The sequence below is a fragment of the Denticeps clupeoides genome, chromosome 19 (genome assembly GCF_900700375.1).
Source record: "Denticeps clupeoides chromosome 19, fDenClu1.1, whole genome shotgun sequence".
Classification (NCBI taxonomy): domain Eukaryota; kingdom Metazoa; phylum Chordata; class Actinopteri; order Clupeiformes; family Denticipitidae; genus Denticeps; species Denticeps clupeoides.
This window is the reverse complement of record NC_041725.1, coordinates 4,344,516-4,371,343: the sequence shown is the minus strand read 5'-3', so window position 1 is coordinate 4,371,343 and position 26,828 is coordinate 4,344,516. Positions and strand designations below refer to the sequence as shown.

Below are 26,828 nucleotides of genomic sequence, written 5' to 3'. Positions count from 1 at the left end.
AAAAAAAAATCAATCTGGCGCAGGAACGTAGTTCGTCGTTTGCTGCAGCAATTAGATAAGGGGCGCGATTGTAATCTGTAATTAAATTGGGACGTTAAAACGAGGATGAGCTGGGATTTAAGCAGCCGCAGCGACAAAAAAACGCGGCAAGCCGCATGTGGCTTTGAAGCAACTCAATTTTCAGGCATCCGAAGTTGTAGGACACGGAAAAATGGCGGTTTAGGGTTTCAGCTGGGACCCTTCGGGGAGAAACTCGTCCCTCCACAGAAATTCAAAGGATTCGAAGAGAGCGGGAGCGAGGCCAGTTGAATAGGGGCTCGGACCCTCCAGGTGGGCTTCCAGGTGGATTGCGGGGGCCACTGGGCCACTCCAAAAAGCGAGCGCTCCCGGTCCAGCCGCACAAGGGGCTGTGAAGAGGCAATTCAGAGCTGAAAAGGACGGAGGGGGGGATAAACAGGCCAGTCCTCCGGGGAAGGCATCCGATTACAATAAACAAGAGGGAGGGCTCCAGGGGCCTTGCACTTTGTCAAATCCCGGCCGGGTGAAGGCCGTATTGTGTGGCGGTCCCCTGAGTGAGCGGGTCCCCCCCAGGGACGGGATCGGCCGGGCCGGGATGGGGGGGTGGCTTAAATGCCTGCTTTTCAGCGGTCACAACGCATCCATTGCTATGGGACGCTTGTTACGTCTGGAGGAGGGCGGGCGGGGGTCCGATTGTTGTTTTTAAAGATTTATGTGGAGTCATCTCAGGTCCCCCCCCCCCAAGCTCTCTCGGCAGGCCCAGTTGCCATAGGGCCTGGATGGCAATTAGAGAACAGATAATTAACTTCATTGAAAATGATCTGTGAATAGTTGCTTTCTTGTGGACCCCCTTTTCTCAGTCCCTCTGCTCTCCGCTGGGGAAAAGGAGAAGTTTTTTCTTTTTTTTAGGAGAGGAAAACTGCCCAGAAAAGCAAAAAAAAAAGAGAGTGTCCTTTCAGTAACTTTCATTGTCTCAGAATACGTTATAATTAAAGAAAATTAAAGAAAATAAGTGCTTGTGTCTCTTCCTTCCTTTTTGTGCTTGACTTTTTAAACTTGAACTGGTTCACAGAACAGTCACAAGAGATTTTTGTCTGTTTAAAAACCACGTGAAAGACTGCAGGTTTTCTTGAAGAGCACTTGAAAGTCCTGTGCGCTCGCTGAAGAATTTTAATCTTATGTTCCTTGAAGGTAAGGGGCGATTTCTTGATTGCTCTACTTGCAGGAAAGATGTCTGCCAACTCTGCACTCTTATGGTTTTATTACCTTTGTCTGTCATTATCTGTCAAAAAACGCAGAACGAATGGATGCACTTTTACAGCACAACACAACACAGAAATATTCCCAAATATAAAGTAAAGGGAGGTTTGTACAAACAGGCCGATGCCATTTTCTCAATGGGCCACCATGGCCATGACAGACAGAACAGGGTTCTTTAGGGTAATATAATATTCAGTGGTGTGCAGAAATAGACCTTGAATGTCTGTAACAAAAAGTGCATGTTCCCAGGTATCCTAAAAATGAATACATGAATGGTTATTTGCACCACTGAAGGGTGAGAAGTGGCAAGGTTCAAATGCAAATGTTGCAGAATTGTGTTGTGTTTTCTGACAGATTCTGATAATATTCTTGTGTTTTTCAGTTGTTGAGTTGGGGGGGGAGTGGAACCCAAACCCATCCTCCTTAAACTGATCACCACCATCAACCAGAGATGAAAACCTGACATATTAGACGTAAATAAGAGCATATTTTTTTTAAATAACCGCTTGAATATGTGTGGGTGTTCATAGTTATACCTACTGTAAATATTGATATTAATATAATTCCGTCAACGTTACATGTGCAGTAATGTGTGTCCATCAGCAGCCCTGGGCTCTTTAATAACTCCAGTAGGTGCGTGTTTGAGAATACGTCTGCCATGTGCATTGTCAATATTTGAGATCAAACGAGTCTCTGCTCATGACAGCTTAAAAAACAGCTTGCGGTCCACCAACTTGAGGCGTCAAATATTTGCACGACCCCTTGTCAGAATGTATGATGATGTTTCTGTAGAGTAAACGAGGCGGTCAGCATACTTTCACGAGCTTATCACAAGACACTCCAATGTGTGCTTCCTAGGTGTAGTGTACACAGTGGAGGCCCAGAATGTACCTTTTTGTTCTACTCTAATGCCATGAATGTTAAGTACTGATGACGAGGAGTCGTCACCCAGTCATCAACACTTCTAGATTTGAATCCCACTTGTGTCCTTGTGAAATATTCTTAACCTCAGGGGGGCTGTCCCTGTAATTACCCAATGAATGTCTCAGTGAATAAGACCCTCACCTCAGGGGCATCGGTGGCCTAGTTGGGGCAGTGGTGGCGTAGCGGTTAAGGAAGCTTTCTTTTATCATTAATTAAGCATTTGAAGGTGAGTTTTAATGGTTATACAGTGAACACTTACAGCCTGGACACAACTCTGAAGTCAGTAAGAATACTTCACAGACAGAAAATGTCAGCGGTGAAGCGGAATGGACTGAAACGATGTAGCGTGGCCCAATCAGAAATACCCACAGTAGATATGTACGCCTACACATTCTTTTCTGTCTGTCTGTAACTCTCATTTCCCCTGCAGCTCATGGAAAAGTGTGGGCTGTTGATCTTTTAGTGATATGTACTCAACTGAAGGCGCGCACACACACTGAAAGAATAAAATGAAGTGCGCACACACACACACACACACACACACTGTGTTGAGGGTAAACTGTACCACTCACACTGTCAAGGCCTTTGGATCTAAAGGTAAACAGCAGTTTTACCCTAGCCGGAATAACACAGTGAAGCGGCAGCTTCCTCCGCTGTAACTGTCATGCCACACGGTGAAGTGGAGGTGCAAACACTCGACATGTGAAGGTAAATGTGAATTTAATAAAAGGAACAGAAAACGGAGGAAACCCCGCTTATAAAGGGGGGATTAGAACCTGGCATCACGGTAACATTGTCACTAGAGTCGTGTCTTCGGCCGGCTGAGAGCGATAAATCAACCTGACTGATGGAGTTTACCAATGACTGGCACGGCAAACGAAGTTTAAATGCCGGCAAACATGCAGCCATTTAAACAGATTTCAAATGGAGCCGCATGACCTCCGCGCTGAGGCCCGACCGGGTGAAAATGTTTAAAGGCATTTATTGACATGCGGATCGTCGCATCATCTGAATAAGCCCTTAGGGGGAATTTTTAAAAGGAATTGTTGCCCGACTGAATTATTGAGAAATAAATTTTAACTGGAAACAAGTACACACACACACACACACACACACAGAGAGAGTCCTTGTCTGCTAGCTGGCAGCTGGATGTGCGTGAAATCCCTCCAAGTCACGGCAGCTGTTAGCTGGAGGTGCCGCTGGTGGAGGGGTGGTTGGGTGGGTTAACAGACGTTTATGGACGGGCCCCGCGGAGAGGAAGTTCGTGCAATCCAACGCCAGCCGCGAAAAAAAGAAAGGAGGCGGCGGTCAAGAGGGAGAGAGAGAGAGGAGGTCTCCCACGGCAACTGTGGGAAGTGGAAGGTGCTGTGGGAGCCTGGATTGTGGCAACAGACGTAACGCGATTAGAGCCGCTGTGGACTTGACCGACAGTCGCCTGTGAAGGGGTGGGGGGGGGGTTACAATAACAACTGCCTCCCTTGCCCGTTCTCATGCACACTCCACGTCCACAGCAGTGAATGTGCATCGCAGCTTCTTTAGTCACCCGATGCTCTTGTCCTTCGCGTCAGAAAAGTACAAAACTCCCTTATTGTTTCCCACCGACGTTTCTGCGGGCAGCACATGAGCCGTCAAATGGCCGCCACCTCGGCGTGCAGCACCGGGCGCCATTTATGTAACTCGCTCTGATGCAAAAGCGCTCCTGTATGAAAGAGTCACATTCACGGCATTTGGCAGACGCCCTTATCCAGAGCGTCTTACAACGTGCTGTCATGTTACCATCAATGAAGTGATCAATTCTGGTTCACTAGGACCCCCAACTATGAATACAATCTTTTTATTCACTCTGTTGTAGTTTTTTTCTATAAGAAAGTTACAAGTTTTCATTTACATTTATGGCATTTATCAGACGCCCTTATCCAAAGCGACTTACAATCAGTAGTTACAGGGACAGTCTCCCTGGAGCAATTTAGGGTTAAGTGTCTTGCTCAGGGACACAATGGTAGTAAGTGGGATTTGAACCTGGGTCTTTTGGTTCATAGGCGAGTGTGTTACCCACTAGGCTACTACCACCCAAGTTACTCTAAGTATCTTCTAAAGAGTAAAGTCTTAAGCTACTCAGTGACTGAGCTGTTCTGACCACGAGGGGAAGTTCATTCCACCACCTGGGGGTCCAAGACGGAGAAGAGTCCGGACGAGCATGTTCCTCGCACCTTCAGAGATGGAGGGACCAGGCGAGCAGTACTGGAGGCTCGGGGTACACGAGGTGCAGTGCGAGGTGTAATAAGGGCTGTGAGGTGTTCGGCTTTGTAGGCCAGCATCAGAGGGGGAGTGGAGGGAGCGTAGCAGTGGGGTGGTGTGGGAGAATTTGGGAAGGTTGAAGATCAGCCGTGCTGCTGCAGTCGTGCAGCTACGAGGAGAAAAGGGGAAAAAACGGCGAACCCTGATGTTGTCATGCCGTTTGCGGAGTCAACTGACAGAGGTTAAAGCCGTTGGCCTCAGACGCGCCAGCACGCTGCTGAACGGGCCCGCAGGAAGCCGCAGCATCTTGAACAGCGGTTATCAACATAGGCGCTGTGGAAGTGGGTACAGGCGGTGCGTGTTCGCCTGTGTGTGTGTGTGTGCGGCGGGGCTTATCAGAGCCGCGCGGGCTTTTACTTACCCACAGTGCCACTCCTTCTCTGCCAGTGGGCCACATGCGTCCACAGCCCCCCGGGTCGGAAATGTCTACAACCCACCGCGCAGGCTTGTGCAAGAGCTAGAGGTGTGTGCATGTTTGGGAGGTTGTGCATACATGCATGTGCATTTTTGGATGTGGGTGTAGGTGTGATTATATAAGCTATTCTGCATTTTTGTCACCTATTCTGTCACCTTGTCCCACACATGCACAAGCAATTTCTGGTCACGCGCCGTCAAAACATAAAGACGTGAATGCGCGTGCACTAAACTGAGCCTTGCGTTGTAGTAAGAAACCCGTCTGTTTGCTGCTCTTTGGGACTGGCTCTGTAGAAGATGCTGAGGCATGACGGCCCACCAGCCATCTGCTGTGCCTAACCATCCTCTCTTCAAAAAACGCACAGGGCCCACGTCGCTAAATGGCGCAGTAGATGTAGCACTTTTGTCCAGGATTTACCCAAATAAACAGAAAGGAGTGCTTGGGAACGCTTAGGGAAGCCCAAAAATGACTCCAATGTCTGCAGGAAGAGTCTCTTTCGTTCTTTTATGCCCCATTGTACAGAGACAAAACTTTACAACAAGTTAAACGAAATCTAAGCAATTTTACACCTCTCACGCCTGAGCAGGTGATATAAAAACACAGGCCCATACACACCAGGGCCTTTAAAGATAAGACTGGAGACCCTTGTTTCGTGAACCATTAAGTGAACATTCTTATGTACGTTCTTCAATTTCCTTCATGACAAAGCCGCGTTTTACCACACTTACTTCACAAAAAAGGCGAGTGGCTTTCTTCTAAATGAACTGGGAAGTGTGCACATGAAATATATCACATTATACAGAGGAGTGTTATATTGTATCAGACCTTGACAGCATTGCCTTGAGATTGTGTTGTGAAAGTCATAATTGTATTAAACTTGTATTAAGCTTAAATAAACCTGATATGTGAGTGACATCAGTGGAGCACTGCTCACGGGATTTTATCCAAACAAGTTCAGATAAGCCAAAGCAAAACGTTCCTCAGAGTAAAGTTCTCCAGACCAGTTCGGCTGCTGGGCTGAATTATGGCTGGCCTCTCCCGGTGTTGGGGGTCGGAATAACAACATTAATGGTTAACGGTGGAGGGCTTGCCTGTGTTGGATTACAGCTGCACGGACTCACGGTTTCAGACCTATGAAGTCATTTATTGACCTTGGCCCTGTTCGCTGCTTCCAAGAAAAAAAACTTTAACGTGTACCGCGGGCCACCTGGAGGTACCAACAAAAACGGCACTGAAGCCACGGCGGGGCGGGCAGCGTTTACTCAGCCTGCGCATTACGGCGCGTGTTTGCTCTCGTCAGATGTCTGTTGACTTTTATGGTTCTTACAGCAAGTCCTCGGCGGTAACTGTGCTGCTGGGAATTTTTGAAAAATTCGGAGCAAGTGCTGTATTTCAACTGAAAACATGAGTTCACGTCTATAAAATGCAATTAAAGCCATGCGGCTCCGTTATTATGGAGTCTGCCTTTTACTGCGGCCGGGTCGGTTTCTATTGCTTGCACGTGTGCACATTCAAAGCAGGTTAGTGTGAGAACCCCAAGGACGATTCCCCCTATACGGGTTTCCGAGGAAGCAAGATTACGAACCCGAGCATAAGGCATTCATGGAGCACTGGATTATTTTTCCTCAGTTATGCCTCTCAAAACATAAATAAAATTAATAGGAGGCACCACAAAAGCTGACAAGGACTGCCCGTCCAACCCTAGATAATTGTTTTTTTTTTTGCAAGTCTGTACTTCTGTCTGAATCATGAATAACTCGGTTACAGTTCATTCTTGCAGAATTATTTTTTTTTGTTAATGTAAGGGTGGGGGCAGAAAAATGCATAAACACAATAATCCACTTTGTACTGGGTGGGATTTCGCTGCTCGAACTGTCTGGAATGAAAGAAAAAAAAAGAATGTTCTAGAATGACTGATTAATTCTGTTAACGCTGTTTATTACATGACAGAGGCCTAGAATTCCAGGAGAGAACAAAGCACATGTAAATGTGATAGAAGCTTTATCAGCGCGGCAGACACTGGGCTGTTTACCATTCTGCCAAGTTCTCACACCCATTTACACACACACAAGTGCAAACAGTAAAAGCCTGTTACAGTTCAACAGATGCAACAAACCTAAACTCAATAAAACTGTCCCCAAGTCCAAAACAAAGTGGCCTTATGTTATTTGGTTATTTGGAGTTAACTTATTTAAGTTATTTTGGACAAAGTACTCGGGTCATTTTACGTCTAGAGGTAGTCCAACTGTCACAAACTCAAAGTTTGTCTTTATTAACTGCACGATTACATGTGGCCCGATCTTTCCTCTGTAGTCCATTGTCCCCATCATCCCCCTCCCTGCATAACTGTAGCGCCAATTCTTTTCTCCGCACTCGTACCACACACACGAGTGTGAACAGAATCACGAAGCGCAGGAACTGTGGCCCGCGTATGACGTGACATTCGGTCACCTGACTGGAGATTAGGAAGTCGCGTCTTAAGCCCCTTCCGCACACACAAAATCCGCCATGAAAAGCCACGTCGGTGCATTAGTTAATTAGCCGGCAGCATGGTGCGAGCAGCAAATACACAGCTTCCGGTGTGTGTGGAAATCACCCGGCGTGGGACTGAACGAGGGCCATTTATTTCCGATTTTATTTGCAAACTATCGGCTGGGCCTTTTAAATAGGACGTCGTTTTGGTATTGGGGGAGAAAATAGGCCGAATGTTGCCATCATCCTGGTTCCCAAGCTTCCCAAACCCCCCCCCCAAAAAAAAGCATTGCCTCAACTCAGACGATCCCCAAACAGGAAAAGGAATGTGCGAACAACAGCTGAAGGCGATATGGGGCCCAGACAGACAGGATACCGGCACGTTACAACAACACAGCGACAGTTGTTCCGCAGCGAGACGCTGCCAGGACTGAGCGCTTTCACACCGGGCGACACCAGGAAGAAACAGGCTTCTGTGTGTGTGTGTGTGTTTGTGTAACTGGACTCTCTGCGTGTTACCGGGCGGCCGTGTGTGTGTGTGTGTGTGTGTCCCACTTCCAGACTACGACGAGTCCCCGAGCCGCTGGGAGTCGGGCAGGAACACTGACGTGCTTGTGCTTGCCGTTCGCCTGCTGTTGTCTGTCTAGTCAATCTGTTCTGACGTTTGTTCAGGTGAATTTTAAACGCGGCACATGTTTGATTCATGTCTCTGCGAGGCTTCCTTGGTTAACCCCATGCTAACATGCAGCGGGGGGCTGAAAGTGCCTCTGTGACTGCGGAGACGTGTAAACAACCCAGTCGGGTTCTGCATGTTAATAATGCACACAACCAAGCACTAATCACACAATCCTAAAGCGCAGAATGTGCTACCATCCAATTCTCATGTAGGGTGGTAGTGGCCTAGTGGGTAACACACTCGCCTATGATCCAGAAGACCCAGGTTCAAATCCCACTTACTACCATTGTGTCCCTGAGCAAGACACTTAACCCTGAGTGTCTCCAGGGGGGGACTGTCCCTGTAACTACTGATTGTAAGTCGCTCTGGATAAGGGCGTCTGAAAAATGCTGTAAATGTAAATGCGCACAGACTCATGTACACCTGAGAGGAGGAGCATAGTCGGTAAATTGCAGGGTTCCCATTTTTGAAGTTGAAAAGCTACATTCAGACTGCATGAATTTCGCAGTCATCAGATCACAGTCCACACATCTCTCATCTTTCTGACTTAAGATCAGGTCATAGGCGCTGAAAGGGTCACACACTATAGAATCTTTTGACTGCTCATCCCATGGGGCTTCAAAACAACATTCTGTTACAAAAAGATATGCAAGATGTGACACAGGAAATGATACAGACCTCTCGTGAGAAACAGCACAGACAAAATGGACATAAACAAGCATGAGTTGTTTGCAGTTCCATTCCAAAAAAAAAAAAAAAAAAACAGTCCCAGGGGTCCATGTTCTGCGCTTTCATTGGCTATTGTTCATTGGCAACTCAACCAGATATTTAGCAAAAAAGACCACAAAGATCCAGGTTCAAGCCCCACTTACTACGACTGTGTCCCTGAGCAAGACACGTAAACCTGAGTGTCTCCATGGGGACTGTCCCTGTCACGACTGGTTGTAAGTCACTCTGGATAAGGGCGTCTGATTCATGCCATAAAATGTAAATGTGAGTCCACGATGAATTAGTAAGCATCTTTGACCACTTTCACACACAATGATTGGTAGTCTTAATGTTCCATTTGCCTCCGATTCGGGAATTTAGTCAGCAACATTTGGTGACCTCAAAATCTTGCTTAAAATCAAGTTCTTTTACACTTTATATACTGTCTATATGCACCTCTATATTATAATGCCATGTATAGTACAGTCTACGCCTGGAGCTGTCCTTGCATAATGTCCTGCCTGTAAATTATGGTCCTGCAAATTTGTCATCACCAGAGTAAATCAATCTATTCTATGCATATGGATGGAATGACCATGGGCCTGACACGGAATGTGGAAAATGCTGACCCTCACCCATGTTAACCTATGCAGGGAATGTCACCATGTGTGATGGCATGCTCAGTTAATCCACGTCTCTTTAAATCATTGGGTTCGTCGTTAGTCCAAATTTAATGTGCAAAATTTGTTTCTTGATTATGATGAATACTGATGAACGATTTAACGTGGAGTCGCTCTTTTAAAATATGATGTGCGTTCATGGCTCATTTAACTGTCATTTAAGTTTTTTCTGCCTGTCATTTGGTGGGAAAATGTACAAACACTTGGGTAGCACTTTAGTTAAATATGAGCAGTGATTCAAAAATATGTCTGGAGAGCAACAGAAACAAACACACATGTATGCTGACCAACACAAGGTGCCATTGAGGTGCCACTGAGAGAAGCACCTTCCCCACACACTGCTCCCTGTGCGCCTGTCATGGCTGCCCCCTGTTCACCAAGGGTGATGGTTAAAGGCAGAGGACACATTTTGTTGTGTCACAGTGTGCTGTGCTGCAGTGTTTCACAATGACCATCACTTCACTTTCATGCACAATGTGACACGATGGGCCTGCTGGGGCATCAGACGGTAATGTCACAAGAGCTGTTCAGAGCACAGAAGGTTCATGACACAAACACCAGAAAAGTCCTGTGCTGTCAGAAAGAGCACTGGGACCTTTTGAGAAAATGGCACAACAAGTGGTGGCAAAGTTAGGGTGTTGAGAGAAAAATCACTTCCACTTGAGGAAAAACATGGGTGGTGACCATGGTGTGTGTGTATGTGTGTTCTATCTCCCAGTCCAACTTCTGTTCAAGAGCATGCTAATGGACTCAGTCACGGTGCTTACTGAAAAGCCTGTAGACAGCCACAGCACTGGGACTTCCCACAGCCAGGAGAGAGCAAGAACGAGGGTGGGGGGATGGAAATGGGGAGCAGGGATGGGGGAGAGGGAAATGGACTGGCGGGGGGGGGGTCAGGAAGATTTGAGCCCCCTTCTTACCCTTCCCCCATCAGGCTCTTCCCAAATGGTATCAGCCTTTGCTTCTGACTCCTGGAGTTTCTTTTTCTTGGCTCGTGGGGGGAGCACTGGTTCCCCTAGTGACGAGTCCGGTGTGAGGGATCAAGGTTTTATGGATTAAGGCCTGGAGGAAAAGAAAAGAAAAGAAAAGAAAAACTCCAGCCCAGCAAATTTCTTTTAGCCCATCTGTACCACTTTCTTCCTACACAGGATGTCCCAAGATGACTACCTGTTCACCTAGTATTTGTCTCTGGTTTCCTCACATGCAGGATGGCTGGACTTAATGTTAAATGTCCATGTGTCACAAAAAAATGATCTGCGGTCCTGTCCATGCATCGTTCCTCTCTTATTCCTTAAGATTGCTGAGATTCCTGACAACGTGGATAAGCGGGCTTAGAACTTTTGCTGATTCGCTCTTCTCCCCATGTAGTTCTCATAGAACTATAGAACAATAAGATGAATAACGACCTCTGTTAATCCATTTCCAAGTTTCCAAGGTGTCCAAGCACAGTTACCATTTTGGTCTCAACTGGCTGGTTGTCATAAGCAGTGGCTAGATGGACAGTCTGTCCCAGAGCTACAAATTCTACAGACTGACTAACTCTGACATAATTTAAAGACTTAAGCTTGTGATTTGAAGGTTCATACCACCTTTCCTCTGTGTGAATAAGGTTACAACAGTCAATGAAAGACTGAGGATTTCCACCTAAGCCTTGGCTGCTCGTGCTCATCAACACGATCAGCCCCGTCATCCGTCTTTCCCTTTCAATTCAAATCCCCGCCATCTACCAAAACCTCAGAAAAAACAACATTTGTTTTAAGCTTTAAAAAACACGCTGCTCCTGTGAGAAGCAGGACCATTCTCCCCCCAATCACCATATAAACGCACGGTAGCAACAATGGCCCCTGTCCGTCCAAACAGAGCCTCATTCACAGCCTTTCGGCTCTTCTCACACATGCTAATGCTATAATTAGCAAACACAATCCATGGGAAAGGCCAGGTAAGAAGAGCCCAGGAAGTGTGCGCTTGAAGGAAGCGCCGAGGGCATCCAGTGCCTTTACTATTTACATATCTGTGATCCTATTCAGCCTGCCGTGCTTGTAAATGGCCGCTACTTTCTCTAAGTGGAGTTGCACAGCTCTGTGCCGCTCCTTGTAGGTGTAACAAAGTGCGCAGCGAACTTATTTGTGAGTGATAAATGCTGCTTCTCGGGGCGTAATGCCATCGGTGAGGCTCGGGCAGGAATGGAGATTGAAAGTTACTTATTAAGCTCCATTTTGGTAAACCGCAGGCTGCCACCAGCTCGGCACAGTAGTGCGCCAGCCAAAGGCTCTCAAATAATAGTAAGAGGGTGAGTCTGGCTGTGAGGAGCAAATATTTTGCCGAAAGACTCCTATCGCTCTTGGCTGTAATATGTGCTAAACCAGCACAGTTTGACTGCAATTTCCGAGCAGCAGGATGTTTCTGATGTAAATCCAGATACTGTAGACCAGTTTGGCTGGTTCGGATGGTCAACAGCCATGTTAATGGCCAGAACATGTGACAAACGCCCAAGATAACAATTCATGGTTACTTAGTAGATGCATTTATACAAAGGGGCCTAGTGGTTAAGTTAGTGGCCCTGTAATCAGAAGGCTGCCGGTTCGAATCCCGAGCCGCCAAGGTGCCACACGCTGCTCCCCGGGCTCCCCTGTCATGGCTGCCAACTGCTCACCAAGGGTGATGGTTAAAAGCAGTCGTTGTGTCACCGTGTGCTGTGCTGTGTATCACAATGACAATAACTTCCCTCTTCAAGGCAAAATTAAAGAAGCCGTATAAAGCGATGCTTCTGTCAGGAAGTGCAAGTGTAAGGAAAGTCCAAACAAGTACAGGAAAGGAAGTGCTCTCTGCACAGATATGTCTTTACATGATTCACTCCACTGGCAGGGAAAAGCACAGCAGAAGAGTCTAGGCTGGGGTCGCCTCAATTGTAGGATTGTCAGTACCCTACAGAATGGTATTTCATGGTATCCCATCAGCCCCAAGTCTGAAATTTAGTCTGAAAGTGTCACAAGGCCGGATCATAGATCTGCTCCAAAGTATGGGAAGGAATGTTCGTTTTAACTACGTCTTCATATTACAGTGTTTTTGGAAGAGGTCTGTTAAATGCCAACATCTGTGCTATAGTTCCATGAACGCTGTATACATATGGATTTGTCCTCATTTTTGATGGAAAACATTGAAATAACAGATTGATGAAAAAGACATTTCCAGACATCGTTTTGGAACTGAGAAATGGCCTTTTAATGAATGTGATGTCTGCGTAGAGAGGCCCGTTCTCAGCAACAATTAGCCTCGGGTCGCAATGAAATGCTGTGTTTATTAATGATTGTTAGAAAACGCTCCTACAATGATCTTACAACATAAAGAAGCAATAAAACGGGCCTTCTTCAGACTGCATCAGTAAATGTCAGTTCAACTGAATCATCATTTATCATGCATCTTCTTCCTTCGGTGACATTTTCCATCCAAACTAATTTCATGTTTTAAAAAGTTTTTTACTTTAAAAAGTTCGCCTATGTGGAAAAAGTTTTTATGCCAGAATGCGCAAGTAGTTACAAGTACCCAGGCATGACCGGCCCCTGTGGCAGAAGGGGGGAAGAACCTACACCCAACAGTTCTGCTGCTGGTTATATTGTTTCAGTGTGAGGGAGGAGAGGATCACACACCCCACTGCTCCCCATTCACTTTCATTTAATCCCTCTGCCCCCTCCTCCTCCTCCTCCTCGCTGGCCTTCCTCCGGAGCGCTCCACTCCCCTCCAAAATGTTTATAGGCCTGGGAGCAGATCGGGCCCATCTGACTTTAGTGGCTCTCTGGCCTGGCATATGGACGGCCGCAACAAAAGGCTTGTTGTGGTGCGACACAAAGAGGGTTGGACCATCTCACCAGTGAGTGAGGCCTCCACAACCCCCGGACACACAGTGCGAGTAGAGAAGGAAAGGCCAACTGTCTGGATGGGGAGGGGACACCGCACAGAATGCGATTCTCCCAGCATTTGTGGCCCAGACTGGTCATTTGGAAGTGACCGTTTGAGCCATTTGACGCCGTCGAGGGCCAGTTGGGTCCGTTTTGCTGACGGCCATATATAGCATATGTAATAATAACCACAAGCGCTCGAACGGACGGTTGAGTTCAGCGAGACACGGGCTCCATATCATTCGTCTTATCTGAGCCGCCTTCTGTCTTAATCCTCGCGGCGGTTCAATCTTGAGAAATCGACTTTCTCGGCTTGGCCGCCGTCGGCTGGCGGTTTGAAAACGGTCTGAGGGCAGCCTGTTTATTACTTCTGCGGGCTGCCGTTACAGTTTAACCAGATAGGGCTTCCTGGGTTATGTAAGGTAACGCTCGCCAGACCACTGCTTCCTGCCAGAGTCGAAACAGTGGCACCGTCCACCGGGCGCGAATAGGTAACAGATTCCGAAACCGTATCAAGCGCCGGACACCTGCTGCGGCTGATATTAATCCTGAGGGTTTCTCTCTCTCTCTCTCTCTTTCTATTTTCCCCATCGCGCTGTTGCCAGATGAAAATACATTTTCCGCCACGGCCACGCGGCGAAGTAAACATGGAGGTCCGGCCCGAACTTTCTGTCCTCGGCGCAGCTGCTCGACGCTGCGCGCTTTTGTCCCAGCCACCCATTGTTGGGGCGAGAGCGGAGTGGCGAGACAATGCCGATACTCGGCCTTCGGCTCCATGATTAACGGTTGATAAGGGCTTCAAAATCCTGCCGCGTTCCTCCAAGAAAGCCCCCCCCCCCCCCCCCCCATTTCTGGCCCTGTCACGTCGGCCGGATCACTAAATCATTAATGGCCCTCCGTCCCTCCCCCTCCCTATACACCCATGCCCAGGAATCCGTGATGGCAGCACGGTGGTATGTCTTGCATTCAAAGGGGGCAGCGCTAATCAAGAATAGGGCCCAAATCTGCATAATCCCATTGTTGATCGAACAAGCATCGGCGCTCACTGGAGCCATCCCGAGCCGCCGGGAGAGCATTGTCTGCGGAAATTGTTTTTTCTTTTTTTTTTGTTGATGTTGAGCCATCGCTGTGTCTTTTGCCTTTTATTGGGGAGCGGGTTTCACGGTGGGGGGGGAGGTTCCTCCTCGATCTTCAGCGTGGCTTTTGACACCGTGCCACAAACCCCAAACTCGAAACCACGCTTGTTCTTAAAGGTACAGCGCAATGGGATAAACGGCCAATTTCACTTGTAAACCTTTTTTTTCTTCCCTCGGCGTACAGACACACGTCCGCCACGGACCAGAAGCCAAGTATCAGTTGCACCGCGCCAACCGTCCTTTATCTCCGGCGAATGCAGCGCTGGGAGAGCAAACAGTCTGCCGTTCCCGGTCGCCAACATCACAGAGAGAGGGGAGCTGTTGACGTCCCCGCCGCAGATAAGGCATCATTGTGATTTAAGGGGACGCTGCCCCGTCAACCACGTGTTCGCGCCGGGCAAACATTTACATTGCGGCCTTTACAATGCGAGGCCGCGCCGCCTTTGTGCAAACCGAGCAAACATTGGTGAGGAGCATAAAAGTGGGAAGACGTCCCCGCCACATGACTTTGTAGCACCTGCTCGGTCTCATTAGAAACGAATATTGTGGGAAGCCGAGGACGTGTCTTCGAGCAAATAAGTGTCCTCGTCCTCAGGCTCACAACATCAGAGGCCACCTCGCGACTTCATGGCAGTGATGTTCTCCAGCAGATTACGAGACGAAAATAACCGATCAATCATCAATATCTATACTGTTCGATCGTTTGCATGAATACATAAAAAATATTTTAGAGCTCTGGTCCGCTTTTCATGACGCCACGTTGGGTTCCGTCGTCATTTCTGTGAAGAAAAGTTCTCGCCGTCAACGTACGCAAGTCAGACGCGAATCCCGCGCAAGTCGCGTCCCCGACGCCGGCCTGAGAGGGGCGGGGCTTCCGGAGAATGGGCGGAGCCACGAGACCCCAACTATTTAACAAGTTTCCCGCGGCGGGCCGGCAAACTTCGGGAGCGCTTGACGGGAGCGACCAGCCGCGCCGCGTCTCACCGGGATAAAACCCCCACGGACCCCCCCTGCACGATGCCTTCCGACTTCCTGACGCCGTTCCTGGAGCTCGACGAAGAGTTCTGCAAGGTGAGGGCGCCTGGAGGAGCCTGTGTGGGACGAGGGGTTCTGGTTCCAGCAAACACGCGGTGCAATTAACAAAAAAACCAAATGGCGCTTAATGCTGACGACCATAGTTTTTTTATGGACTGATCACGGTCATAAAAAGTAGTTGACTGGTTTAGAAAGTTACTGGTGGTATATTGTGTCTGGGAGGGGTGGGCTGGAGGTGTAACAGTTGAAGGAATCGGCCAATCGGATGTCTTGATTAGCCTGTGGAATGTGGCTCTCATGTCCCTCTCATGTTCCAGAATTTCCGCGGCCTGGACGTGGCAGATGGCGGCCCGCACGCGGCACAGAAACACCGCGCCGTGGGATTTCAGCGCAGACACTCCTTCTGTCCGGTCACCCTGCCCAACTCGAAGTTCAACAGCGGCAGCTTGGACGCCCCCGGCGACTCGGCCTTCTGGCCGCTGGCCCAGCAGCTGCCGCGCTCCACCCTCAGCAGCATCCCCTTCAGGGTGGACCGGTCCGTCAGCATGATCGACCCGCCGCTGCCGCCGCCCCCCGGCCTGAGCGCCAGCGCCAGCTCCCTCTCGTCCCCCAAGTCCCTGGCGGCCACCCCGCCCATCTCCACCCGGTACAAGACGGAGCTGTGCCGCACCTTCGAGGAGAGCGGCACCTGCAAATACGGGGCCAAGTGCCAGTTCGCGCACGGCATGGAGGAGCTGCGGGGCCTCAACCGGCACCCCAAGTACAAGACCGAGCCGTGCCGCACCTTCCACACCATCGGCTTCTGTCCCTACGGCGCACGCTGTCACTTTATCCACAACGCCGACGAGCAGCACACGCCGCCCGGCCGCCAGAAGGTCCGCGAGCGGCCGCAGCTCATGCGCCAGAGCGTCAGCTTCTCCGGCTTCTCCTCCCGGCCCCTGGTCCCGGCCGCCCCGGAGCCCCTGACCTTCGCCCGGGCCTCCTCCGTCTCGCCTCCGCCCTCCACGCCCAGCCCCGACCTGCTGTCCCCCTTCTTCTCCGACTGCAGGGGCCCGAGGCCGGCCTACCCCTTCCCCGCGGAGGCGGAGCCCGAGCTCCGCCGCGTTTACAGGATCACGGACTCCCAGAGCGCCTTCACGCTCGCCGGCCTGCAGCGCAGCGCCTCCGCCGACTCGCTCTCCGACCAGGACGGCTACACCAGCTCCAGCAGCCTGAGCGGCTGCGAGTCCCCCAGCTTCGAGGGCCGCCGCCTGCCCATCTTCAGCCGCTTGTCCGTGTCGGACGACTGAGAACTCCTCTCGTCCCGTTTTAACGTGTGCATATTGCATCCTTCGTCCCAGCAGGTGTATCTCTGCGTGAAATTGTTTCGGTAAAGAGAACTTTTTGTCACATTTGACAACGTTTGTATACCCTTGAGCTCCTGTGGGTACTTTACTCATAGCTTTACCCCCCCCCAAACAAAAAGCAAGGCCCGTTCTGTAGAGAAGAACCGTAGTTCGTACCGATAAGCTCTGTCTGCATGCTTATCAATAGAGGCTGACCTATAGCACAGATGTAGCCCCCCCCACATATCGCCCCTTTCACATCTACACATATAACCAAAGCTGTGCAACTTAGTGTATGTTCTCTGTACAATTTTTATATATATTTCTTTCCTCAAAATGTACTGTAAGTAAAAAAAAAAAAAAAAAAAAGTAGCCTTTAGTAAAGGCATTTAATGAACAGTATTATCATGTAGTCTAACCCTAGGGCATTTGTTTGAGAAAAATATTTATTGCTGTTTTGTATTATAATGCTCTCTCTTTTTGTATTTTTATGAACTGAACACTCGCCTTTTTTTTTTTTTTTTTTTTTTTTTTTTTAGCTTTAAGTTTAGTAAAGAACACGGACGTTTATGAATGTTTGGTTCTCAGGATCACCCTTACTGTACGAACGCAGCCTAGTCACCATGTACAATCAAAACTTAAAACCACAAAAAGTCATCTGTGGAACGGAGAAATTATCCACACACCCCCCTCACCACAAAAGAACAGAGTTTTCTTGACTCTCTTGTGTGTTTTTTTTTTTTTTAAATGAACTTTTTCTTCTTTTGTTTTCGGGAACTTGGCTGAATGACAATGTACGAGGAGTAAGGGGCCGCCATGCTATCTCCAGTCTCTTGCACTCGTATCCTCAGATGTGTGTGTGTGTGTGTGTGCGCGCTGTTTTGGCAGGGGCAGAATCAGTAATCCTCCTTACTAAGCCTAGTGCTTATTTTACCATTTGTTTCTAGTAAAAAGATTTTTTTTTGCCCTTACTGTGACAAACAAGCTTTTCCATTTGTTAACTTAAAAAAAAAAAAAAAAACTTATTTATTTTGTTTTTTCTAAGTGGAGAAAAAGATATATTGTTGTGTTTATATTATTATTTGTTTTTCTATATAATTTAAGTGTATTGTTTACATTCCGAGGGATTGGAGTCCCCATTTTTATCTTAATATATTGTCTCTTTTTTTTATTTTTTGGTTTCACAATAAACGTTCTTTAAAAAAAAAAAACTGACTGTGTCGAGAAGTCGCCGTAGTATAAGTTGGAAAGCTTTACACCGGCTGTTAACACAACTTTCTTTCTTTCGCCGAGACTTTCTTTTTCCACCAACGCCCCCCCCCAACCCTTCATTGTTTTCCTCTCTAAGACAAGAGAACAGGAGTGAGGATTTTCTCTCTCTCCCTCTCTCTCCGTGTTCTTTGGCTTTGTTCCGACATTCTGTGCCCAGCAGACCCCGAATGTGTCCTACTGTTGAATAATTTCGGACAATAGCGACGGCCATGCCTCATAGGGAGGCAGAGGACGAGGAGGAGGAGGAGGAGGTTAGGCCGTAAATGAAATGACCGGGAGGAAGAGGGGAGGGGAGGTGAAGGATGGGGGCGCTCTTTTGTGAAGCAAACTCTCTCTTTTCTTAACAACATCTGTATGCTAATGCAGCGGGAGAGCAGCAGGCTGATTTGCAAGTCCACTGAAGAGCAATATGTCTTGTGCAGATTTCCAGCATCCCGCTGGGGTTGGGGTGGGGTGGGGTGGGGGGGTATTTTGGGAGCCAGGAGCTGAGTGCACCAGAAACCTCCAGCTTGACTATAACTGCATTTTGACCGAACATTTGAACTCATGACGTCCCCAGCGGACAGTAAATACGAGTTTGTAGCAAATCGGACTTTTTACTTGATTCGCGGTGCCACTGACGTTCTGAGCGATTAACCGCCCAAGGGACACAATCCGGAGGAATTTAATGCTGACAAATGCAACTCCTGGCCTGACTTTCATTGGCCAGTACTGCCCCCTGCTGGTGCCACTGCAGTAAGAAAGAAGACAGGAAACATCCCTCAACATTCCCACCCTGTTCCATCCTGGCCATCCCGTTCCTATTCCTAAGCCATTATTTAATTAGGATCATGTGACCGTTAACAAGCTAATGATGTAGCGGGGTGCGAGTCGCTGGTTATTTAGGGCTCCAAATGACTGTTCCAATGAATCTGTGATTGTCAGTATCGTTGCATTATTTATTATAATTATGGTGGTTGAATGAATTATCCCAAATCCCCAACCACTACTGGGGAATCAGTCATAAGATCTCCATGTGGCCGTAATGCTGTGATTCAAAGTAAGTTACTAGACCTGAAGTTTTCTTTGACCTTCCAGAAGCCTCTCAGGGTTGAGCCGGCGATCAAACGTATTCCGTAAAGATAGATTTCGGTTGTGTGTGCCAAGCAAATTGTTTGTACGGGCCTGCTCACAAACTGGGCGTAGCGGCGTCAGGTTCGTTTTGGAATTCGCAGACGTCGCAAAAGATTTCTTCAAATTTCTCTGTTCTTCAAACCTTGCAAAGGCGGTGTATTTCATTTCACGTCTACGTGATAACAATCCGAAAGGATCTGAGGTTTCAAAAATGAGCTGGAATCATATATCCGTTCGCATCCAGTCTAGTAACAAATAAAACATTTGATCAATTCACGGTGATTTCTCTTGGCCTCCTCAGATCTTGAACAATATTGTGCTCTGTCTCTGCTATTTTTCCTTCCCCACATAAACTTGTGGTCGTCAGTAATAATCTCTGACTATGAATATGCACACATACCAATTCATTTTCAACCTGCGCGGTGGACCACGAGGCACCGTGCCACGAGGCCCAGCATGTTTGCTTTTGGATTGGTGGACTATGAAGAAGGAAGACATGGTGTGGGGCTTCAGGAGGAGAGGCTTTCACTGGGCACCAAATCTTGTCGGAGCCCTCGGACCTGCCAGGAGAGAGAAGACCTGGCATTGGATGAAAGGAGATGAATTGTTTGGGCTTTAGGGATAAATATAGATGAGCGCGTTCCGTCTGTGTACGCAGCCGGCGCTCAGATCTTAGATCTTCACCTCGAAGGTCTATAGCACAGCACGTTACGCATGACGTGATATGTGACGTCTGCTCTTAATGCGGGTTTTAGTGTTATCCATCAACCATAACATTAACATATTTGCATGGTAATAGCCAAGTGGGTAACACACTCGCCTATGAACCAGAAGACCCAGGTTCAAACCCCACTTACTACCATTGTGTCCCTGAGCAAGACACTTAACCCTGAGTGTCTCCAGGGGGGGGGACTGTCCCTGTCACTACTGATTGTAAGTCACTCTGGATAAGGGCGTCTGGTAAATGCTGTAAATGTAAAATTATCACCCCATATTCTGAGGTGCCTGGCACCAAGACATCAGATGCAGAGCTTTTGTTTTTCAGCCACGATCCCACAGATGCTTGATTCGCTTGACATCTGGAAAATTTCGAGCCAACAACTCAAATAACTGCCATCAGATGATGCGGTTTCATTTGCATTTACAGCATTCATCAGACGTCCTTATCCTGAGTGACAGGGACAGTCCCCCCTGGAGACACTCAGGGTTAAGGGTCAGGGACACAATGGTAGTTAGTGGGGTTCGAACCTCTGGTCTTCTGGTTCATGGGAGAGTTTTTTAGCCACTAGGTCATGCTACATACGGTCATGCATTGCGTGTTCTGGCACCTTCCTCTCAGATCCCACTTGGGCTTTTTTTTTTTTTAGCTATTCGAGTTTCAGGAGCTCTGAAACTCGCATGCATCAGTGAGCCTTGGCCACCCACGGGTTTTCCCTCCTTCAACCAGTTTTCACCATCCCAGGAGCCAGGAACATCCCACAAGAGCTGCAGTTTTAGAGATGATATGATCCAGCTGTCTAACTGTCATACTTTGGCCCTTGTCAAAGTCACCCATTTTTTCCATCACCATCAAAAATAAAATGTTGACTTGCTGCCTAATCTGCCATTCTATACAGAGTAATATATGTCATCTGGATATTTACCATGAAGGCACTACAATAAGCCATAAATGAAGGTCACAACCCTAATGATTCAGACAGGATACTGTTCTGATGCTAGTTAGTCTGAACTCCTGTCATTAAGTCTGTACTTCAACTACTTATACAAATAAAGCAAAGATTATTACATGATACCGAATTAACTACAGGAGACGGTAGTATCACAATATCAGGTAACAGGCATCAGAATGTTTTTGTTTTTTTTTGTGAAGTGATTGTCATTGTGATACACTGCAGCACAGCACACGGTGAGACAACGAAATGTGTCCTCTGCTTTTAACCATCTCCCTTGGTGAGCAGTGGGCAGCCATGACAGGTGCCCGGGGAGCAGTGTATGGGGACGGTGCTTCACTCAGTGGCACCTCGGCGGTTCGGGATTCGAACCCACAACCTTCCAATTACAGGTCCGCTTCCTTACCCGCCAGGTCACCACTCCCATTTTGGAAGTTCTTGAGAACTTTTTTTAATAAAACATTCAACAAGAATTGATATGGCAATCACTTCAAATTTAATACTGAGTTTTTAAACAAAACCTGGACTTTATGGACCTCAGTTTAATACATATGGCTTTAGTTCATAAAGCATCTGATGTGTTCTGATTACAAACATAAAACATACAATTTAATGAATATAGGACCAACCCAACGATTCACATGTAAATGTACATTTACTGAGATGCTGGCAACATTTAGCCCCTGGATTCAGTTCAGCTGGTAGACACATTCAGTACCAGGATACTCAGGCAGGTTGAGCTGGTACTTCTGTTCCAAGGCTGGTGGGACGAACCGCCCCCCGAGGAAGTGGTAGCGCCCTCTGAAGTGGCTTGCCGCCTTTTTTGGAGCTGTGAGGGAGATCAGCATGTCTGGCTGTAGCCCATCTGGACTGCCGTCTTCTACATGCCAACCTTCAGGACAAAGAATGGAGGGAATTTAAATGTGTTTCTCCACAAGAAAATACTTAAATACTAAACAGAGCATTTCAGATCATTGAAGGCAGTGTGATGTACAGTCGAGGTCCAAAGTTTTGAGAAGGACACAAATACTGTTTTTCACAAAGTTTGGTGGACAAACAAAAACCCCACAAATTCTCACAAACTCCAAGCCCTGATTATGAAGGAATGGGTCGCCATCAGTCAGGATTTGGCGCAGAAGTTGATTGACAGCATGTCAGGGCGAAATTGCAGGGGTCTTGAAAAACACTCCAAATATCGACCAAAGTTTACAGCAAGTGTGTCCACCTTTATCATTCAAATAAATACATTTTTTATTGTGATCTGTCTAAAGTCCTGGTCTTTGGAAAAAAAAATCCCTCTTTCACATGGTAGACGCATTTACTTTGAAACCAACTGTGGTAAGAACTTATATGTCCTGTGAAGTAATTTCTGGATTTTTTTTTTTTTGGAGGTCTGCAGTCTGATCTTGGGCTAAACATGCTAGGACGACGTGATTTTAAATGTACTCTCTTTTCTGAGGAACTTTTTATACCAGTTTTTCCTGGGTACCTCCTAAAGATCTTACATCTCACCAACTCTTTCTTACATGTACAGTGATTGTTCAAGTTGCTCATCAGCCCATATGGCAAATAAAAACTGTTGTAGAACTGGTGGAGGGGGAGGGATCGCAAACGAACAAAGGATTAGTGGGCTCGGCTGCTTAGAACTGTAAATCGTCACCTGACGGGATGTCAACACTGGCGATGGGAACGGTCACCTTCGTCAGTGTGGTCAGGATGGAGCCAAACGGATCACGCACAGCTCCCTGGAAGCTGAAACCAAAAATGGCATCGACCACCAGGTTATACGTCCCATCGATCACCTCAGCCTGCAGAGGAGAGAGAAAACAGCCACAAACACACACAAAACAACGTAAATGGGTGAATTATGGCCTCCTGTTGTCATGTGAAGAGGTGTAATTAATCTTCCATCTCTGGGTTATTAGTGAAGCCAACCTGGAGTTAATAATTTATAGAAACGAACCATCATTTTAGACTTATAGAGAAATATAGAACAACAAATATAAATATACAAGTTGCGTGTATTCTAAAAATATTCTTTTAATATAAAGAAAATTATTAAAATGTTAGTGTTGTTTTTTTCCCCTTGTAGTAAAAAAGTAGTGTCTTGCGTCGAGTGCCATCCTTAGTATTGATATCAAGTTTGACATTACAGTATCATGACAAGCCTCGTCAGGGGACATCACAAATCCAACCGTTATATCAGGACGGAAGTGAAGTGAAGTTGTCACATGTGATACACAGCAGCACAGCACACGGTGCACAAAGTGAAATTTGTACTCTGCATTTAACCCATCACCCTGAGTGAGCAGTGGGCAGCCATGACAGGCGCCCGGGGAGCAGTGTGTGGTGACGGTGCTTTTGCTCAGTGGCACCTCGGCGGATCGGGATTCGAACCGGCAACCTTCTGATTACGGGGCCGCTACCTTAACCGCTAGGCCACCACTGCACCCACCACCAAACCAAACACTTAAATGAATTAACAGCAACTTTGATAGCATTCAGACTGGCGGATGCTATGCCCACATGCTGCTTCTTAAAAGTTGCAGTATTTGCTCCGTGCACAGAGGCCACACAGTTCTGTGTTTTAAATAAAATCTAATGATGGAATACCTCTGGCATCTCGGTCAGGAAGGAAATGGCCATTTTCTCACACTGGATGGTCAGGTTGTTGAACAAAGGCTTGTTGGGCCGTTTCGGGTATAGTACAGTGGGCTCATAACCCTGTGGGTTACACACAGTTTTGAGACCTTGCAAAAAAGAGCACACAGAACAGCATATAAAGTATAGCTCTTTCCTTTAAATAAAAAAAGGGTCCAATCAGCATTTTAACACACACACACACATATATATATTTATTTATTTTTAATGCAGAAACTCACAAACAGCTTGAGGTGTCGAGCGCACACCAAACCATCTCCTCCATTATTGCCAGGGCCACAAATGACCAGGACCGCGGGCCGGGCCGTTACCAAAGACGTTGCAGGATATGCCTGAAGGACACGGCGGTGGAAAACATGACAAAAAAAAAACGTGTCATTACTGGACAACAACCTTGAAACGAAATAACACACATACTTTTCAAACAGTGAGCCTTACCTTACCAGAGCATGTCCCTTATTGTCCAACTACAAGGAATCTTAATAAGCAAATTGCAGGGGTGATAGGGAAAAAAATTTCCATGCCCGGGGGGCAAGCAGGGGTGGGGGGGGGCTATGCATGCAACACTTGTTAGCCCCTGGGCCCCGATATAAAAAAAAAACCCTGATTATCACTAATGTGTAACGGGGTCCATGGCTGTGTTCCCCTGTGAGAATTTTTTTTAAATTATTCTCTTAAATTTGGTGGAAATTAACGAACAACATTCAGACATGAGATGAACAAACCCGGTATAGGATTATATTTACAGTAGCATCTGTGTGCAATATTAATTGTATTTTATGTTAAGTAACACATCATTATTTTATATAATTAAGTTTCCTTTCAAAAAATCAGATTTTTTAAGCTTTTGCCAATGTTCCCAGACTAATATTACCTGTACAGCAGCAAGCCACAAGAGGGCATCTGCAAGACTTTCATTTTCTTATTTCAGGGCTGCGCAAAAATATGCAATTGCAATATGATAAATGGGACTTGATTACCCATCATTGAAAGCTCACATAAAATGATTAATTATGAAATCTTTAAATGACTGCAGATGTTATTTCCTAATAAATAAAGCAATAAGATATTTTCAGAAAAACAAGGACACTATTTATTTTGCAGCCACGTCGGTACGGCGTGGCGCCTGAATGCCATCAGCCCTGAATATGCATCATCGTAAAAATAAAAGAACCTTCATGTGAAGTAGTTGCTAGAATGGAACTTGGCAACAAAGAACGTGAAGAGCTCTTTTTTTTTAACCCAAAAGGAGGGACTCTAAGAACAGTGAAAATCAGATGAATCACTTTACCCCGCCAATAATAACGGCTCCTCTAACTTTATTATTGGCTGACTGATCAACCTGAACTCCGTGGATCAGGCTCCCTTATCCCGTCATTAACGGGATAAGTATTCAGAGTGTCTGTGGATTCCCTGTGGATTCGTCTCATTGTCTCACTTTAGCAACCGCAGTGGCACAGCTTAGGCCAGCAAGCTCCATCAGCTGATCCACACTGAAGCTATACTCTGAGAAGAGCTCCTCATCGATGTTCTGTGCTTCCTTCTGCCTGCACACAGACACCACAAAGCACAAAAGAATCTGGTTGAGCGACAGGAGACTCGGGACAAATCGGGACACGTTACAGGCACCTACAGTTCCATAATCAGAAGCCATTCAAAAACCACCATGCACATATTGGTCTGGTCCTTATTTTAATTAATTATTTTAACCAGATAATGTCTTTGGGAAAGTCTGAGATTTGATCATATACAAGGGCTGTAAGTAAGTAGTGTTGGGGTGCTATTATTTATTATTAAAAAAAAAAAAAAAAGGATTGTTTCTTGATTTACTAGAAATTACTGGATGAGCCACTTTCACAGCTGTGGTTAAAAAACATGTCCAAGCTGATAATGGAGAGCAGTAAAAACAGCCCTTAACCACGAAACTCTGGCACCTCATGTGACAGTGAAACAGTGAATATGAAGTGATTGTCGTTGCGAAACACGGCGACACAACAAAATGTTCCCTATGCTTTAAAAAACAAAACAAATTGTGAAATGATTGTCACTTGTGATGCACAGCACAGTGAAATGTGTCCTCTGCATTTAACCAATCACCCTTGGTGAGCAGTGGGCAGCAGTGACAGGTGCCCGGGGAGCAGTGTGTGGGGACGGTGCTTTGCTCAGTGGCGCCTTGGTGATTCATCATTTGAACCTGCAACCTTCTGAAGGAAGTCTACTTCCTTACCCTCCAGGCCACCACTGTCCTTTGATTAGGTCAAATAGTCCATGTCAGTCCATGAACAACAGTGGCCTCCAGTGTCCAAGACCCATCAGGGCCAGCACTTCACATATATTTATTTAATGGAGGTCTCCTGGATAATTCATCCCAACAGTCTATCATGTAGACATGTATAGTGGTTCCTAATGTAAATCTGGTGCCCGGGGAGCAGTGTGTGGGGACGGTGCTCAGTGGCACCTTGGCGGCTCGGGATTCCAACCGGCAATGTTAAATCTTGCTGGACTGTTTTAGTGTCAGTCTTTTTGCACACTGTGACTCTCCAAAGCTTCGCAATCCCGTCTCTCTGTGTACTCGTACATGGTGAGAGGACGATAAAGTGGACTTTTTTTGGACTCAATTACAACAGAATTTCATCTCTAAGTGAAATGAGTGGAGGAGGGTTTTGGTACCCGAGGTACTTGACTGGACGCGCCATGCTGCTCGACCCCTGATGGAAGCAGCTCTTGCTGAGGGAACCTGCCCTGCAGGAAGCTGCCCTGCTCCCCTGTGACGTCACAAGGAACCCAAACCCCAGCAGAGTTCTGAGACCAAACATCCGCCTGGAAGCCGGAGAGCTGTGAACAGAACGTGGAGTTTAATACAGACGAACGGCCATCATCACACGTTCCGCTTGATTTACACAACAACTTCAATTCAATTTATAAAGAAGCACACCAACCCGTATCACAGACGCAGCGGCGTTAAACGCTCGGCGTCCGCGGATGACGTCATTTTCAGTGGCCGGAAGGTCTCTGTGCAAAATACCGCCACCTAGTGTCGACTGTGCGAAGACATTTTCTATTCAAACAAGTTAAAAATGTTCAATTATTTTTATTAGCTCCATAATAGTTAAACATATCTGAGATATGTTTCTAGTTCTTCTAAATGCAGAGTGATTACGTTTGTCCCAAAACGTTAAATACTGTTTTATTTACTTATTTACAAAGTCATTGTATTTTAAATATAAATATTTTATTTGTCGTGTTTTATCAATATTTATTTGTGTGTT

At 46.8% G+C, this 26,828-nt stretch overlaps 2 protein-coding genes across 2 annotated transcripts; one reads left to right on the top strand and one right to left on the bottom strand.

The window, feature by feature from the left end:
- Nucleotides 1–15,217: 15,217 nt before the first annotated feature.
- On the top strand, nt 15,218–17,249 carry LOC114769260 (mRNA decay activator protein ZFP36L1). Its single transcript, XM_028962122.1, has 2 exons — nt 15,218–15,554; nt 15,836–17,249. The coding sequence occupies exons 1-2, from the start codon at nt 15,501–15,503 to the stop codon at nt 16,805–16,807; spliced, it is 1,026 nt and encodes a 341-aa protein (XP_028817955.1). The 5' UTR covers nt 15,218–15,500; the 3' UTR covers nt 16,808–17,249.
- Nucleotides 17,250–21,371: 4,122 nt separating this feature from the next.
- On the bottom strand, nt 21,372–26,556 carry naxe (NAD(P)HX epimerase). The gene is made up of 7 exons (XM_028962222.1): nt 26,499–26,556; nt 26,230–26,394; nt 24,998–25,106; nt 23,781–23,891; nt 23,512–23,622; nt 22,559–22,706; nt 21,372–21,790 (listed from the first exon to the last, which is right to left on the bottom strand). Exons 2-7 carry the CDS (start codon nt 26,373–26,375, stop codon nt 21,588–21,590), a joined length of 828 nt encoding a protein of 275 aa, XP_028818055.1. The 5' UTR covers nt 26,376–26,394; nt 26,499–26,556; the 3' UTR covers nt 21,372–21,587.
- Between the last annotated feature and the right edge of the window lie 272 nt (nt 26,557–26,828).